Here is an 18816-nt window from a genome sequence, read left to right on the forward strand (position 1 = left end):
ATGCTTCTGCAGGTATTCTTCGTTTTCCAACGTCAACCAATACTAATTATATGTTGCCTTTGTGCCTTGGGGAGTCCGTAGGTAAGGGGGCATTCCAAATGGTTGGCTTACCAGAGGATGAGAGACATGATGATCTTCTCAAACATTTCTAGATCAGTTGGGTCTTAGGTTGGTTAGTCCTTGTGGGTATGTGGTCCGATTAGGGAAAGCTACTAATTTGGATTCTAAATGAGCTAAGAAGTTAAGTGAACAGTGATTAGGTTGGCTTCATCAATAGACATGAGGGTGGATATGGCAGAAGTTTAGGTCCCAATAGTGTGGTAAAATGAGGATTCTATCTTGTAACACACATGGTTTGGGGGGTAGATCCAAGAGGAAAATGATTAAGGATGTTGTGGGCAGGGTCATGTTTTGCTTCTCTTAAGAGTCCTAAGTTGGGAAGTAAATAATTTCTTAGTAAGAAATATATGGGAGTCTAGGCTTAGGGGTTGGGTCTTCCATCATCCAGTGCACCGGGAGGCACTAGAGTGGCTATCATTTGGTATTGTGTCCAAGGATATTGGACTTGGTATGGACCGACTTTGAGAGCGTCTTTCTTCGATGAATTGATCAGTATGTTGGTTGCTGTAGCCCAAGGTGATTTTCATTTTTATCATTATTTTTTTTGGGGGGTGGGTGGGGGAGGAGGCAGGAGAGGATTCTCAAATTACAACTAGTATGGAGCCATTTTTACTTTTATCAACCAGAACTGCAGTCTTAGGCACATTCCCCTGTCTAATGGCCAATTTACTTAACTGGCATCAGTAGGCAGGCAGACCCCGCTCGCATTGATAGATTTTTATTAACCAAGTGATGATTGGATGATAGTCTGCCAAATTTTGTTCATGAGATTTTTGCGTAAACCTATTTCTGCTATTACATTCTTATCCTATTATGTAGTATCCAGATCCCACACCCATTAAGTTTGAGAACAAGTGGATTACGTTATACATATCATTCTTTTAGGATAAACGTTGATAAATAGTGGAAGGAGTGTTACGTTCAAGGTTGGAAAGTTTTCAAATTTATGACTGTAAGTTTGAGAAAAATAAATTGAAATTTTGGGATGCGTGGACCTTTTGAAACATAAAAGCCAGGTAAATGATATTCTTTTGGAGGTAAGGTTTGGATAGGTTGGATGAGTGCACTCTCTTGGATGAAGAGGATAAAGCCAAGTAAGCTCACTGGAAATATTTATGTTAGTCGTGTGAGTCCTTAGAAGTTCACCTCTCAGATATGTCGCTTGGACTTGTTATAAGGTTGGTAATGGTAGTGCTATTCACATTTCAAGGAATACTTCGGTGAGAGGAACTTCTTTGTCCTGGCCTCCTTGTCTATTTAGACCTTTGTCCTTGCATAATGCACTGACTGCCTCTTCCTATTCTTTGCAGAGCAATTCTCTTTCTTGAGATTTTATGTCTTTTGAAATCCCAAGGAAAAAAGATGCAGACAAGCTTGCAAATTTGATGGCAGGTTTGGGTTCTTTTGCTACTCAAATAATGAATGATGCTCAAATTTGACTTCTAATAGTTTTGAGAAAAAACAAGCTCTGTTGGACACTTCAACGCCGAAAATAAGCATTTGATCATTAATCTAATACAGTAATGGCACTAATAAAAATAATGGCATCAGTCATGGACAACTCTGAGTGAGAGACAAGAAGCAATGCTCTTAATGACTACTTAATATAACTCTACACACAGGCATACATGAAAATTTAAAAACAGCCACATAGATATGCACATGCATAAATGCATGAACCCCTCCCCCCCAACTGGACAGGAAAGGACGCATCAATGGGATTTGGTGAAAAACTGTATCATTTGGACAGCTTTAAAATCATGATAATTTTGATACTTGATAGGTTACAGGATGCCCAAATTTTATTTAGTATAATAAAAGCAACATGATCCTTGGTGAAAATTATTAAACTGAACCCAACACACACTAAATCTAAATAAAATTATTATAAACGAACCTGCTCCATAATTTAAAAGGTGATTGAATCGGGTGTGCCAATGCGTACCCTCCACATGCTTCCAACTGGTGTATTGTCTTTTCAAATTTGCAATGATAGAAACTGTATCTCTTGGTGGGGATGCGTGCTCTCCAAAAAGCACTTGGTCAGTCAAGGCATAAAAAATCTGAGGCAAACAAGCATAGGCAACACTCAACGCTCCTCCTCTATCAAACACATAATGATATTCTCACTTAAAAGGCATTATTTCTACTCTCTTATGAAGCAACCCCAGTTTTCTCATGAAAAGGGAATAACCCAAGTTTGATCATAAGACATCCATGTTGAAGGTCTCTGAGTCTCAGGTTCAAACATTTTAAATGGGTGCAGAGGGGTTTTAAAATGAGAGATAAGCTATGCCCTGCTGTGCAGCTCAAGCTCAACAAACTCCCAGTGGTCTCTCAATAAAGTAAGAAAAGCAAGCCCCAGGGCCTCAGAAAATTAACCTGACGTTGCATCTCAGTTGCAGCAAACATCCTTCTGGCACCTTGCATCGAGTCCACTAATTTTTTAGGTATTACCTCACCAGTTGAATAGTGTCTAGCAAATGTCCTTAAGACTCGATAATCCCATGCATAGTACCTGGGAGAATCACAAAGATCAATATGGAAAGGCCACTGTTAATGCAATAAAACCAGCCAAAACACACTTGAAAACAAAAAGATAAAATAAATAGAATTATATAATGAAGTGGTTATGGCATTTTCCTTAGAAACAGATTCCTTTTAAATGATCAAATTAAGAGTAAGATTCCAAGTGGCATTATACTGCTAAGACTTTTAATGACATTACCCATGAGAATCCTCATAAGTTCACTGCTCAGGTTTCATTTTTTGTGTTCCGTTTCAAAAGATCAGATGAAATGTGATGCTCCTTTTCACTAGCTTTCCCTTGATTTTATCTCCTTTCTAGCTTCCATGATGTTTCAATTGCAGGTCATCTGAATGTGGGGTGCTATTTTGTGTAACTTTAATGTTGACACTATCACTATATAGGATTGAGGAATTTACTTCATTGCTCACTGGGGTGCTATTTCATGTAACTTTAATGTTGATACTATCACTATATAGGAATGAGGAATTTTACTTCATTGCTCACTTTATTGGATTCTTTCAGCTGTTTTCTAGGGGTATTTTATGTTGGACCTTGAATAGTTGCAGGATTTATTCTTGCAAATCCTTTTATGCTCACCTTAGGTCACATTTAGTTCACGGAATAAGATAAAATACAGTGAGAAATTTGAGAGTAGACATTTCCATAATAATAGCTATTCCTCGTCATTCCATTCAACGTGCAATAGGAAAGGATAGGCATTCCCATGGTGAAGAATAATTTTTCCTTGTCTATTCCCTGTTATGAAGTTATAAAATTTTTGCATTTGTTATTTGCTTTATGATAATAGCATATTTTTTGTATAAACTATCACATTCTTTTATTGCAACCAATTTATTCTTAGGAATAGCCATTCTGCAAACCAAACATAACCTTGATTCTCTATTCCTTGTACTTCAGAAAAATACATTTGAAAAGTTAAAGTTCCTCCATAGGTTAGACTTTCAAGCTTTATTTGGTTAGCAGTCTTAACAGATTTAACACCAACAATAAGATGAAGTTTAGAAGCCTAACAAGGTTGTCTCCACATGTTTGTGTCATGTGCTTCTGTAGTAGCAGGTCTCAATCTTATCTTTTGGCACATTGCATGGTGTTAATACATTGCTTGGATTGTGAGGGAATGGGGTTTGTCCAGATTCCTTGTGTGCTTCTTTGCTTACCTCTTTTAAGGGGATTTTGGTGGGAGTAAGGAAGCTAAGTGGTTGAGGAGGAGATCAATTCTCCAAATGATCTAGAGCACATGAATGGAGAGTGATGCAAGGATTATTGGAAGTCAAATATAGGATTTTGTAACTGCTTTGAGCAAAAATTGTGTTTCTTCATTATGGACCCATGTTTCAGGAGCCTTTGGGGATTATGCTTCTCTAACTTTCAGAGGACTGGTAGCTTTGTGGGGCTAATGTGGTGTATTATTTTAGCCTTCAGTTTGATTTCTTATGTTTTCTTCAGACATGATATCATCCATCTGTACTTTCTCACTTCCAAATAAATCTCTTTCATATGTAATCAAATCATGACATATACTCACTCAAAGAGGTTTGAAGGTGTTTCAGCTAAATCAAGAACCACCCTGGTGCCAGAAAAATGTTGGTAAACCTACAATAAAAATAACAATAATAAATAAAGAAAGACTATGACAAGGAAATAAGGGCAATGATGCATTTGATTGGCAGTGAAGTGTTATTACCATACCGTCCGTGAAAGCAAGGAATGTAAAGCATGTCCAAACTCATGAAAAAGAGTTTCTACTTCCCAATGGTTAAGCCTAGCAGCTGATGAAGCTTGGGTACCTGAAAAGTTGCAAACAAGGGCAACAACCTGCAACTCCAAAAATGAAGTTAAATTAAAATGAACAAGATTCACAGCCCACAAAAAATACTTAGAAAATAATCTAACATGTTCATATAAGTAAAATAAAAAATGGAAGGTAAACCTGGTATCACGTCCTCCATAAATATAAAGGGGATAGTTTTGGAAACTTTTTTGAGTAATTATTTTTTCCAAAATTACCTTTACAAAAGTTAACAATTTATACGTCTACAGCATGGTGTCCTTTTCAATAACAAGCCTTTTTTGTATAATTGTTTCCAATATCTTTACAAAAGTTCAACAACTTACAAATCTATAGCATAGCGTCCTTTTCAATACCAATTATTCACACAGTATTATAAAGGAGGTTGGATTTTGCACCCTAATTTAGCTGGTACCTAAAATTTCACTCATCCACAATAACAAAAAAACAAAAAACAAAAAACAAAAAAGAATCAGGGCCTGACCTTACACAAGTTCAATTTGGCAGTGGAAACAATTATGAGATGTTCGATTATGTACAATTTCAAGCCTTTTAGTACCGAGCATATGCAGCTTGCCCTTATGCATTTCAACTTTTCTATATTTTATTTTGCATTTTAGTCTTATATAATCCAATAAATTATCTAAACATTTAATACACTTTTCTGTTTTACCCTCATACAATTTGGCTATTTGCAAGTAATATCCTAACCACCTTTATTATGCAGTGGCTATTTTATCATATATTCCTTTCTAATTTTTGTTTTTGGTACAATTACCTGTGAAAAATAATAATATTTTTACATCTTTGACTATATATACTAAGTATTTGTGTTAGCACAGTGTTCATGAAGGCAATTTGTCCCCTTAACAGCTAATTACCTGAACCAGATAATATATTTTGCTAACATGCAATCTTGCCAGTAATTACTTGGTGCCTAATATTTCATTATGCATTTGCCACTACTAATTAATCTGTGTTTAATGAATAATAAAAGCTCGATCGATTATTCTCATATTTCATTCAATTCACAAGCTATCTTGGCATGTGTTATTCAGTTGGCCAGCAAGTTTACATATTTAAAATTAATCCTAGCTTGCTTAAAATACGATTACATATCATGTTTAATGAGCAAACAAATATATAAACAACAACAAAACCAACCCTTAAGTCCCACTAGGTGGGGTTGGTTATATGAATCTTTTTCCGCCAATTTATGCGATCATGGATCATTTCTTTTGACAGATTCAGGGATATTAAATCCTTACTCACTATCTCCTCCCAAGTTATTTTAGGTCTACCCCTACCCCTTCTACTGCCCCCCACAGTAACTAACTCACTCTTCCTCACTAGTGCACTATGTGGCTTACGTTGCAAGTGTCCATACCATCTGAGTCATCCCTCCCTTATCTTGTCCTCTATAGGAGCTACACCTAACTTACTGTGAATATGTTCATTCCTAAATTTATCTTTCAATGTTATACCACTCATCCATCTAAGCATTCTCATCTCGTCAACTTTTACTTTTTGGATATTATGTTTCTTCGTCGCCCAACATTCCGATCCATAAAGTCAATCGAACTGGCCAACTTTCTGTTCAACAACAAGATGTCATTGCAAAAATGAGAAGAGATCAGGCAATCCTCTTTCCAAACATAATCCCCATGATAAGCTTGCACCTATTCCATCTGCTTTCTCCCCCTCTGTCCTGAAAATCGATACAGTACATAAAGCAGGCTCCAAACATTCCCACTTTCCATATTGCAATTCGTGGCCTCAGAAACCATCTTAAGAAAAAAACATATTGACCATATTTTAATTGAGAGAACAGGATCAAGTATTGAAATGTTACCAAGACTTGGGTACTGTCTTCAACAAAGTCAACCCTTTCATTGAGGAAAAAAGTTAACATCTACTATACTAGTAAACCACATCATGCTCGCCAACAAATCATCTTCTTTTTTATTTTTTCAATTATAAAGCTACAGAAACACCATTTGTGAATATCAACTAAATTGAATAAAGCCAGTGACAACCTTGTAAGATGCTATCTAGTCAAAATCCATTTTGGCCATTCAACTCTAAGGCCACACATCTTGCCCAAATCATTAGCCTATTTCATCTTTGCTCATGGCAACACCATTTTACAATCCATCCTCTTGTCACTACAGCACCTACATCTTGAACTAAATCATTTCACATTTAGCACATCCTAATTTTTCCTAGAATTTGGAACACTACAATTCATTGTATAGCACGCACCCTCGTCATGGTATAGCATGTGCTCTAAAATATTGTCTGATAAGGTATGCCTATGTAAATATATAAGTTGAAAATGTGAAGTATTACCTGCATATTTAAGAGAGGATCCTGAGGTTCTTCTATATTTAAAAGTTATTTCTATGGGAAAATAAATTAATAGTGAGTCAAACGAAAATTATAAAAAAATAAATCATAAGGAAAATATTGACACATTTCACTCCTTAAATTTGTCATTCCATCGAAATGCCCACACTAGAGTTTTACATATTTATAGTACTTCTTGTTTCAACTCAAGTCAAATTTTGACTAACAAGAATTTGCTTTTTCGAAAGACATTAAGAGAGAAGAAAAAGAAATTACAAGCTAAAGGAGGACATTGAGTCCTCAAAAATTAAAAATAAGTACTAAAAAAAAAAAAAACCAAGAAACAGAACTAAAAGAAAAAACTTAACAGAAATCTAATTAAGCAAACCTAGCCTTTCCATCCCAACTAACCAAACAATGGAAGTTTGCCAACTCCTGCAGGCTCTTTTCACCTTTCTCTTACCACCATCCAATCAAACTTGTTGACCTCCAAGATCAAACAACCACAAACACATATCATCCAATAGTTGTTGAGCTTCTAAATCCTTCTCATATTAATCTCCTCCACATGACTACCGTAGCAGGCAAAATACCATTCCCTACCTGATCACTGACCTGCAGCCTTTTATCTCTTCTTTTATCCTCAATAAGAAAAATATTCATTAACCATTGAGAGATGTTAATGACACATCAGAAATATCACCAGCAACATCAAAAGAATATGAAACATGACCATATTGTTCACGAAGCTCATCCAATAGTAACCCACCCTCACGAGCAAGCCCACAATTGAATTCACTCTCTTATCAAACACATCACACCATCATTCCCTTCCACCTATCTCCCTTAGCCCCCATTTGGCAGCGCTTGAAAAAAAGTGCTTGATGCACTTATTACTTAAAATAAGTGTTTGTGCACAAGAAGTGTTGTTGGGCATGTTAAAGAAATGTTTATATATACAATGCAAAACCTTCTTAGTTTAAGTGGACTCTTATGAGTAATCTCAGATGGCGGTGGCAAACTGATAATTTTGGCCATGTTCAAGTTTTGAAAAACTCACACTTTAATAAATATATAATCATAGACATATAATTTTTGAATTATAACAATCGTGAATCATAAAAAATTTTGGTATAATTTAGATATATGGATTAATATATTATTAAAATATATTAAATATATTATTCTATATTTTTAATATATGATTTTTTATTTATAATTAGATGTTTGGATTCATATATTATTAAAATATATTAAATATAAGATTTTATATATCTTGAATTTAAAATTATTATTTTAATAACCACAAAAAATATAATTTCGTAATAATTTTAATAAATTATTATAAATTTTTTAAAAACAATATTTAATAAATTTTATACTTAAATTTTATACACAAGTATCATTATTGAGCCTCAAAAATTACTATTTATAATTAAGTTTAATATAATTCGTATTATTTTAATAAAAATTTACTATAACTGAATTTATAAATTAAAATAACATGCACTTAAATTGTAATCTCTTATAATTTTAATTTATTTATTTTTATGCGTGTATGAGTGTAATAAATTAAAATAACATGCACTCAAAGTGTAATCTCTTATAATTTTAATTTATTTATTTTTATGTGTATATGAGTGTACCATAATTTATTAAATGATTAAATATGTCTAAGTTTATAAAAAAATTCACTACGTATTATAGATAAGAGTAGCCAAATATTACTTATTTTACCAGTACTTGAATACTAATTTTCTGACATGACCAAATAGTAATTCTGACGTTTATAACTTACAACATATCCACTCTGAGCTTAATATCAGCACTTAATTTAGCACTTTGTCAAGGTCAACACTTATTTTTAAGTGGTGTCAAATGATTAATGCCCTTGTTTTCTAACCCTCCTTTAAATTAATTAAATTTTCCTCAACACAATAACTACCAGCCATATTTCTCCTTAAAATTTACTCACCAGTGAGTAAAGACCTGGGTAATCAAGTATTGAAGTGTTTAGGTAGCAAACATTGTAATTAAGTACTAAAATGTTTTACATATTAATAATCACAACTCATAATAATTAGTACTGAAAAAAATTATTACATACAGGAAGTTGATATTCTGTCTCAGAGATCTGGCGCCCCCCTTTGATAGCAAAATGAGCACAACCAGGATACTTGCCCTTCCTTGAATACAGATCTAGGTAGAGATAGCCCAAATCACCCTGTAAAAGATATGCTGCCTCAATTTAACATGACAAAAGGAGAAAACAAAAATATAAATAGCAGAGCTGAATTGATGATGGCCTGCTTCGACACGCCCAAGTGCACAACATAAGCACTGCCATCAAATATGAGAAACTCTTAATTAGTAGTCAGTGATCCACAATTCCAATTAGTCATAGTCATGAGAAGTACAGATGCAAAAAATTTTAAAGCAGAAAGTAAATTTAACCAAATGGAAAATCCTGCAGAGTGATTAGAAATGCTAAGGGCTCGTTTACTTGTGGGAAACATTTTCCATTTTCCATCCCTAAAGTTCTCACCTATAAAATGATCAGCAGTGGCATGCAAAAGGATATTAAGGGAGCTCTAAGAGGGAGTTTAGGGCTCAAATTCTTTGCTTTTTTCAGAAGAATTTTAGATAACAAAAAATTCATGTAAGCAAGCAGAACAAACAATTAAAAATAAAGAGAATAAAGGCATCCTCCAAAACAAATCAAAAACAGGAAAAGAGAAGACAAAAGATATAAGATATTTACATCAATGCTGCCTTGCAATCCCTATGCATATCTGACAGCGAATGGCCCTCAAGAATCATGAAAGGGTGAGCCCAAAAGGAAGCCAAAAATGTGGCTTTCCCCAAAATAAAACTCACGTGTCTTATGGTCTTTAAAAACTTTGGCATTCCTTGCAAGCCAAAGTGTCCACAAAATAGCAAAGACTGGACAATTTCAAAATCCTTTTGTTCTCCATTCCTACCAAATCCCCAGAATTTCACCGTTACAAATTCATGAACAGCCTTCAAAGCTACCGAAACCTCACCAAAATAGGAAGACAGATCACTACACAAAAATCCCACCACCCCACAATGAAAAAGTAAATGACAATTAGTCTCATTCCCCTCCCAATACATCATGCAAACATCTGGCCTGAAAGTCTTGTGAGGCATCCTCATCTGAAGCAAGTCATTCTGTTGAGAACCAAAGTCCAAATAAAAGCTTAAATCTTAGAAGGAACTTTAGCCTTCCACACAACTTTACTCAGATAGAGAAGGACTAGGGTTAAGAGGATTAGAAGATGAACAAAAAAAGGACCCCGAAGAGTTCCCAATTCAAAGCCTAGCATCCCCTGTCCCATTCATTCATCCACCTCTCTCTCATTGAGACTCCTAAAAAATGAAAGTCCCAAGATACAATACCCTGCACAGAAGAATAGAAATCTGAAATTGGTGCATTATGAATGGAAGATAATCTATACCAATGAGGCACTAAAGATTCCAAAGAAGTCTCACCCACCCAAATATCCTCCCAAAAACGAACCCAATCACCAATTCTGACAGAAAAAACAAATTAGATGAAAAACATAACCAGAAACCTGTGAAACAAATTTCTAGGGGCTCGCATGAGAAAAAATCCTTCTCCCCTAAGTATCCCGCCCATTCCTATGAATACCATACTCTTTATTACTTTGTGCCATAAGGAATTCGGCTCTAAAGGGAATCTCCATAGCCATTTAACCTATTAAGGAGATGTTCTTAGAAACGACACTGAAACCCACCCTCTCATTTTGGTCTTTTGACTCCCTCCCAACTAACAAGATGATCCCTCTTATCCTCCCTGTAAACTGACCACAGGAAATCTCTCATAAGCTTCTCCAAGAACCCAGCTATTTTCATGGGAATTTTAAAAAAAAGAAAGGTAGCAAATGGGAATATCAGAGAGGCATGCACTAATGACAGGAATCCTACCTCCCAAAGAAATGCATGCCCTCTTCCATCCTTTAGTCTCTTCCCTATCCTCTCAATCACTGGATCCCAGAAATCGACAAAATATTACCCCCAAGAGGAAGGTCAAGATACAAAATGGGCTGGGGAAACAAATGCGGCCTCTGGGATTATTTAAAATTACATGAGTCATAATTATATATATAAACATATGGCGTGCATTGCACGTGATTATACGTAAATAATAGTGGAAAATTTTTAATATTTTTTAAATAAATTTTAGACATATTTTTTTAAAAAAAATTAAGAATATATTGTCATATTTTATTTTACAAATATTAAAGGTTGAATATGCAAGCTATTTATAAAAAAAAAAAAAAAGATATTTTTTTAAATATAAAATATAAACATTGAATGAGATAGTATAATGACAACATCTAAATATAGGGACATGAAAAATCTTTAAAAATATAAGATATGATATGGCATGAATACTCTAATTAAAATTATGAAAAATGTTGAATGGTAATACTTGCGTAACATTATAGATAAGAACTCATAAATAGGTTTTTGATTATTTTTTTTATTTTATAAAAAATATCAACATATGATTTCTTCCCATGAAAATTTTATTCATTATTTTTTATTTTCTAAAAATCTCAATATATGACTACTTCCTATGAAAATAGTTATAACTTTATTACAATTTCTAAATGTGATCTACTACCTAAACTCTTAATATTTTTTTATTTTTTTTTTTTGTTTACTTAAGGATCAATTAATTAGTTTTTAAAAATTTTTTAAAAAAATTAAAATTTATTATTTGGAGGGTACTTCTATGTCTATAGTTTCATTTTTAAAATATATCTTTTAAAAATCATATTATTATTTATTAAAGTGATGTTAGACACTTGACAATAATTTTGGAAGACATTAGAGGAATTTAGCTGTTTTATTTTGGGATGTACATTTTATTTAAAATTTATGATACCATTGCATTTATTTTATTTTTTGAATGGAATGAAGTTTTTAAGTCCAAATCTCGACCTCTTTAAAATAAAATTTTTATATGTAGATTTATTTAAGGTTATTTAATTAAAAAAAATTTCAAACTATATCTTATTTATAAAAGATAATAATATTTTTTTTTTACAAAATTATTTAAACAATTTGTAGTTTATGTATGACACACACACATATACACTACCCATTTTTTTTTATTAAATAGAGTTTCTTTTCTAGGTTCAAACTTTTAACATATTTGAAATAAACTTTATAAATATAAATTTATCTAATTATAGTTGAATTTATTTTATTTTAGAAATGTTTTCTTTGCTTTTAAAATACAGGGCTATTTCTGCAACAAATATTTTACTTTTTTCGTACTTCTATCAATTTTTCATAGTACTGTTAAAATACATGGACATTTCTGTGAAAAATATATTATTTTATTACAATGTTTTGTATTGCTTTAGTTTATTTTATTTTTTAACCAAATAAACTGTTTTTCTTTAAGTTCAAACATTAACTTTTAGACATTCTAAATGTAATTTTATTTAATTTTGATTGAATTTACTTTCTATAAATATCATAGAAATTTACTACTTTTAAGAATATTTTGTTTTACTTTCAAAAGATAAGAATATATTTTGTCTTACACTATCTATACTACTATATATAGCATATAAATTTACTTTCTTTAGAAAATGTTAATTTTATAGAAATTTATTTTTAAAAGTATGGATACTTTTGTCCACAAATTTATTCATAATTATATCTTTTAGGAGCTTTTAGCCTTTCATTTAAGAGATAGATATATTAATCCACAATGATTTACACTATTCGTACTTTTATATATAGTACAAATAAGCCTCAAAAATCAACAAGGAGTAGATGCCCAATCTATTATCAAGCACTCAATTTATGTACCTCTTCAGGATGATGAAGTGACAACTTGAGCACATCCGAATGCCATGATTCACCCGGTGCAAGAGGAATGCTTTGAAATGTTGCACCAAACAATGACTCCACCAGAACTTTCAAACCCTCAATACATTGTGACAATGGAAAATACGAGGCTATAGCCTGCATAGAAATCAAGAACAGCAATACTTGCATTGAAATAATGGGGATTGATGAACAAACATTTTAATACAAAAATTAATCCTACTCTAAGTGCAGGAATTAAATCGACATTGCAAAACACACCACTATTTTAACATTAAAACACTAAAAAAAATCAGTAAGTTCACTTGCAAAACTAACAAAGTAGACACATTACCGAAGACTCTAATTGGTAAGCAGAAGATTTCATCATCCCTGTGAAGTATGCCTCATCCCATGGTTCTAAATCTCCATTTAATTGGCCACTTTTTACTCTTTTAAAATTTCGAATTGCTTTAAACTCCTACAAGAAACCAACAGCTACATCAAAAATTGGAAGATTATATTCAGAAAAAGAGAAAAGTCAAATACTTTTATGAGTCATGAGTATGCTCGCCAAAACATAATACCTCATCAGCCTTGGGCCTAGCCACCTCGCTCATCTCAAGCAAAAAGGACATTACAATCTCTGGTGATGAAGCCATATTTGGATGCACCGCAAATTCAGCATAAGATTTATACCCCAATATCTACATTCAATTAGAATATTAAAATAAACACCTTATAAAAAATAAATAAAAATAAAATAAATACAGAAATTTTACGTATGAATTTTATGCTCTTATTAACCTAAATTTTCATAGAGATGACACATAACTACATCAAGTAAGAATAAGTGCTCAAAGAGGTTCTAATGCGGTGACAAATGAAGAATTCATTGCATGTCCTGGAGAGCCAACTCCCGAAATAAAGGGGGTCCTGCCTCTGATTCACTTCAACCGGGTAGCAAACTTGAATTCAAATGAGGGAGCAATTAATATGGTGAGAAATGGGTCAATACATGGTCCAACCACTAACCTATTTTTACTCTAGGTGAGATTAGAACACCTACTTATAAGTGCACCAATTCATTGGTCTCTAAGCTATACTTAGGTCCAAGGAATCTAAAAATTAGAGGCCTGCAATTCTTAGATAGGGTTCGGGAGTACGGTTATACGAAGGGAAGGTACTAGCACCCTTTCGCACCAGTTCAGCAAACAATACCTGATTAGCTTAAGTACCCTTTTAGATTTAACCAATCAAGACTCGAATTCTCCCTAATTTATTCAATTTACCTCATTTTAAACAAATAGTGGAAAGTGGAACTAGAGCAATAATTAAACATGATAGCATGCATGCCTGAATCAAATATAAACACATACAACATCAAACGCATGAATATAAAGAAAAAAATGCATGCAAACATTATGCTTTAGCCACGCTAGAATCTACAAGAAGCACATCAAAGAAGCAAAAAAAAAAATACTTCACAAAATCGGGAAACATACATGCGAAACAATCTAACACAAAAACAAACCACAAAAGCAAGATCAATGAAATGCATGCAGCAAAATTTAGAAAGTATAATAACCCCATTTCATTGAGCTCCTCGAGAGAAAAGTGAGGACTATATAACCCCATTCTATTGAGCTCCGCCTCATAGGCATGGCCACACGCATGCAAAAAATGAACAGCCATGCCAACAATCATTAAGTGAAACACGTATTCAAATGTCACCCGAAAGTCAAAACATGCTAGGAAGTGTTCAAAAATATGCAAGGGAGATCCTAAAGTTGTCCTGAATTTTTCTATTTTTTTGGCAATTTTCTACAATTTTTACATATTTTAAAGGAATTTTCTCAAATTTTCTTCATTTTTTTTATTTCAACCTTTTTTTTTTGCATTTGTTTTTACATGAAAAAAAAAAAAAAAAAAAAACACTCCTAAAAAGCATCCTAAATTTTCTAGAAAATTTCCTGATTTTTCTGCAATTTTTACTATTTTTTATGAATTTTTAATGATTTATTATAAATATTTAAAAATTTGAAAATAAAATTACAACAACATGCATTTTAATGGTTGTTGTTGTTGTTTATTTTTGAAAATAAAAATAAATCAATAAATCAATAAATTAATTAAGGGGGGCCCAGTTAAACTCGGTCAAACCTGTCAAAATTGGGTCAAAGAAGAGGGGCAAGAAATGACTGGGTGATGACATGTGATAGGACCCACTGCCCGGATTGTGCCACGTGTCACCACCCCCTGATGGAAGACACACTATGGAAATATATATTTTTTAAAACCTTTTAAAAAATAGTTTTTTCTTTTTCTTTTCTTTTCTTTCCTTGATTGCCAAACAGACCAGCCCTGGGATTGGATCTTGGGTTCGAATCTGGGTGGAGCCTTCGAGTCAGATTGACCTGAGTGAAAATGGGTTCGGTTTTTTTGGTTGACCCGAGAAATTAGGGCTTGGGTTTTGTGTTGACCTGGTTGGTGGATCGAATCTGGTTGACCTGGTTGGAAAATGGGACTGGATTCCGGGTTTGGGGTTGAGCCAATTCGGATCCCCAGTTGGATCAGAATTCAGATGATTCTAAGGAACTGGAGCATGCAGAGATGAATGCCTCAATCATTCACTCAAACCAAACATTTTAGCCCATGATTAATTAAATGATTTTTAAATCACTTGGTTCCTGTGCTGAAAACATTGCAAACACAACCCAATTTCAAATAACAGCCCATACAATTTTGAAATCACTCAATTCCTGTATTTCAAATACCTACAATATCCTACCATGAACACAACCAGATCATGCTAGTACAATTTGATCATACATCTGGCATTTCAACATTGAAACTCATCCAACAATCTGTAATCAAACATACTGCCACACTCACCCACTCAAATATGAACATGTTTGCAGAATTAAACCCAGATTACCTTGGCCTGAATACCAAATCAACCAACCCAAGCAGAACCAGAATGCGAAGGAAGCTAGGGTTACGGCAGGGGCTGCCCTTCTCTCTAAGGCAGCTAGGGTTGCTTTCGGGAAAGAGACCGTGAAGAGAAGTCAGTCGGGTGGTTTTTTTCTTGTATTGGACCTGGCCCAAATAATTGAAAGAGGAGTTATGCCCCTCTTGTCTAAACTAGGTCACTTATTTGAGCAGGCCCAGTGCTTAGGTAAGCCTGAACAATGGGTTGGCCCAAACTACTGTTTCTAGTACTCAGGAGACAAATAGTGGAAAGGAGGACTCTATACCTTTTGATAATGGACCCCTTTCACACTTCACAGGCTCCAGATCTCCAAGTTACAAATCAACTGAACAAGCTTCAGAACAAGACTAGAATATAGCAGGTTAGTTTCAAAAACAAGATTGTGGTGCTAAAGATGAGACAAGTGTTGAAGAGGGATTAAAAGGTGGGATGGAATTCTGATTTTTTTTTTCTTTTTAATTCTAACAGATTTGAGGGAAACAAGGTTTAAGCTCGTCAGACGGCGGCTCATATGGGTGCGAAGATGCAGAAGGTGTTTGATGATAAGAGAGAAAAATCTGGTGAGTCAGTGGCAAAGATATTAGGAAGAGATTCTAAAGGAGAATTTAGCATAGTGGAAGACTCTCATGAAAAAAAGGAGATTGGAGGTAGCAATGGGACAAGTAAAGGAAAGGAGACAAAGAAATTGGGGAGGGTGGGTAATTTTTCAGATTCAGAATGACGATATTAGCAAGTTTGACTGTACTGGGGGTCTGTTGTTGGATGAGATTCGAGAACAATATGGGTATGTTTCTGATCCTCGTGACGAATTAGGGGATTTTATCTTATGTTCGTCTCCCCACCCCCCAAATTGGAAAGTTTGGAGGGTATTTCCACTTCTGAAAATGATGGGCTGGTTAATAATTTACAGTGTAACGATGGAATTTTGCCTACATTCCTATGAAGGAGTTGAAGCACAAGATCTTTTGGATAAAATGGATTTAAAGTTGACTTTCGAGGAAATGAAGTACAATTGGATGGTGACAAAAGTCGAAAGATGTCAAAAAGGGAATTAGCGAGTTTGAAGAGCTTGGTAAATTATTATGCAAAGGGTTTGAGAAGGGGTTTCCTTGGTTAATTTTGAGCAGTTTTATTTTGTGATTGAAATTTTTGCTTTCTTTCTTCTTTCTTTTTTCTTTTTTATGCGATGGCCATTTGTTGTTATTTGGTGGACTCCTTGTCTCTGCACGTTGTACCTTCTATTCTTTCTATCTAATATAGCTTCTTTTGTTGTAAACAAAAAATATATATATATATTAGCAGTGAATATATTCAGGATCATTTCATATAGTATGAAAATGAAGCCACTCAAAACCAAAGATGTTAACATCAGGAGATTCAGGACCCTGTATTGGATTGTCAGGAGTTGGCATGACCAGAACAAGGACCATAAGATCCAGCCAACCATATAACATAAATACCAAATGTAAATTTATATGTAATATTTATTTATTTCAAAGGGAAACCTAGAAGCTTGGTTAGTAAATGTTCAATACTAAGGAAGTGCTAAGAAAATCAAATGGACTAATGCTGGATCTTATGATCCAAGGGTCATTTGATCCTTTTATTAGTCTTTTTTTTTCACATGGGCTAATAAGAAAGAGGGGGCTGCTATGGCAAGAAAGCTAGATAGAGTTCTGGCATCTCCTTTTAACCAATCAGACTTTCCCTAGCATGAAGGTTGAGTTTTTACCTCCTGGTGTTTTTTACCATTGCTCAGCTGAGGTAACTCTCAATTTAGAGAAGACATTGAAAGGCCAGATTCCATTTAGATTCCTTATTATCTGGGTGAACAATGAAAAATTTTCACAAATAGTAGCTGAATCATGGAGAATTATCATAAATGGTTCTTCAATGTTTGTTCTATGCCAGAAATTGAAAATTCTAAAAAGGAATTTAAAGTCTTTTCATAAGGAGTATTTATTGGATTAAACAGGAGAGCTGATGCTGCAAGAAATTCTTTATCAAAAGCTCAAGGCTGAAGCTGACCTGTTATCTGGTTATACTAATCTTGGATTGGTCAAGGAAAGAATGGAAAATTTTATTCAGCTCCAATCAGATGAGGAGGATATGCTGAGGCAGAAATCAAGAGAAACGTGGCTGAAATTGGGGGATAAAAATAATAAATTTTTCTCTACTGTAGCAAATGAGAAAAACTCTAAAGCTCTGTTAAGCCTCATTAGTGCTGCAAGGGAAAGCTGGTTTCTTCTGAGGATATTTTTTTCTGAATTATTGGCTTTTTATGTTCAGTTGTTAGGCAAGAAAAATGATGAGATTAAGCCTTGTAACTTATTCTATATTAAACAAATTCTAAAATGTGAATGGAGTAATGTTCATAAGGATATTTTAGGGGCTTCTGTTACTGAAAAGGAGGTGAAAGGTGCCAATTTCTCCTCAGATAATTAGGCAGCAGGGCCGGATGGCTTTAATTCTAAGTTTTAAAAGATAAGCTGGAGTATTATAGGCAAGGATGTTATTGCAGCAGTTTTCTCTTTCTTCAAAGACTCCCAAAATCAAATCAAGACACAAAAATCATTTTGAATTCCCAACCCCGTTGAAACATGGATCCCCAGTTTGTACATATTGACAGGGCTCTATTAATGAAAAAAGTAGTCTTCCGGATAATCCTCAGCTGGGCCACCTTAATGGGCAGGCCCAAAAACCTATCATTAGTGCCCCTAACATCCCGGTTGATTGTACATTCCCATTTGAATGAAGCTCAAACTCATTATTTTTAAGAACTCATGGTTGGATTTCATCAACTTTCTGAGCAGAATCTAGATGCTACAGTGTGTCGCTCATCTTCAAATCAGTTCCATGGTGACCAAGAAGAGCAAAAGAGGGAAAGAGGTAAAATTAGAAGGTTTTATCAAATTAAGCAAGTACACTAGAGGGAGAGTTTTCTCCTGTAGATAATAGGACCGTTAGTGACCGACTATCAGACATGAAAAAAAGGCGTATCTTCTAAGAATCATAACTCATGGGAGGACGAATTCAGGGAATTACTGCTGGGTTAGAGGGGAATGCATCCGATAAGTAAAGTCAAATAAGTTGAGGAGTCAAAAGGTTTATGCATGCCATAAGGAAGTTCCAGTGGGTTGCGAAATG

General features: G+C 34.1%; 1 protein-coding gene across 3 annotated transcripts in view; it reads right to left on the bottom strand.

Annotated features, from left to right (window-relative positions):
• Positions 1-18816, bottom strand: part of LOC131146932 (mitochondrial intermediate peptidase, mitochondrial) — a 59889-nt gene that overhangs the window by 11995 nt on the left and 29078 nt on the right. For all 3 annotated transcript variants that reach the window (XM_058096786.1, XM_058096787.1, XM_058096788.1), the window contains 8 exons: positions 13265-13384; positions 13033-13158; positions 12681-12836; positions 8914-9030; positions 4361-4486; positions 4197-4264; positions 2503-2638; positions 2018-2183 (listed from right to left, as the gene is read on the bottom strand). In XM_058096786.1, coding sequence (XP_057952769.1) covers positions 2018-2183; positions 2503-2638; positions 4197-4264; positions 4361-4486; positions 8914-9030; positions 12681-12836; positions 13033-13158; positions 13265-13384 — 1015 coding nt within the window. The remainder of the gene's footprint in view (positions 1-2017; positions 2184-2502; positions 2639-4196; positions 4265-4360; positions 4487-8913; positions 9031-12680; positions 12837-13032; positions 13159-13264; positions 13385-18816) is intronic.

This window comes from Malania oleifera, chromosome 13 (assembly GCF_029873635.1).
Source record: "Malania oleifera isolate guangnan ecotype guangnan chromosome 13, ASM2987363v1, whole genome shotgun sequence".
In the NCBI taxonomy this organism is placed as follows: domain Eukaryota; kingdom Viridiplantae; phylum Streptophyta; class Magnoliopsida; order Santalales; family Ximeniaceae; genus Malania; species Malania oleifera.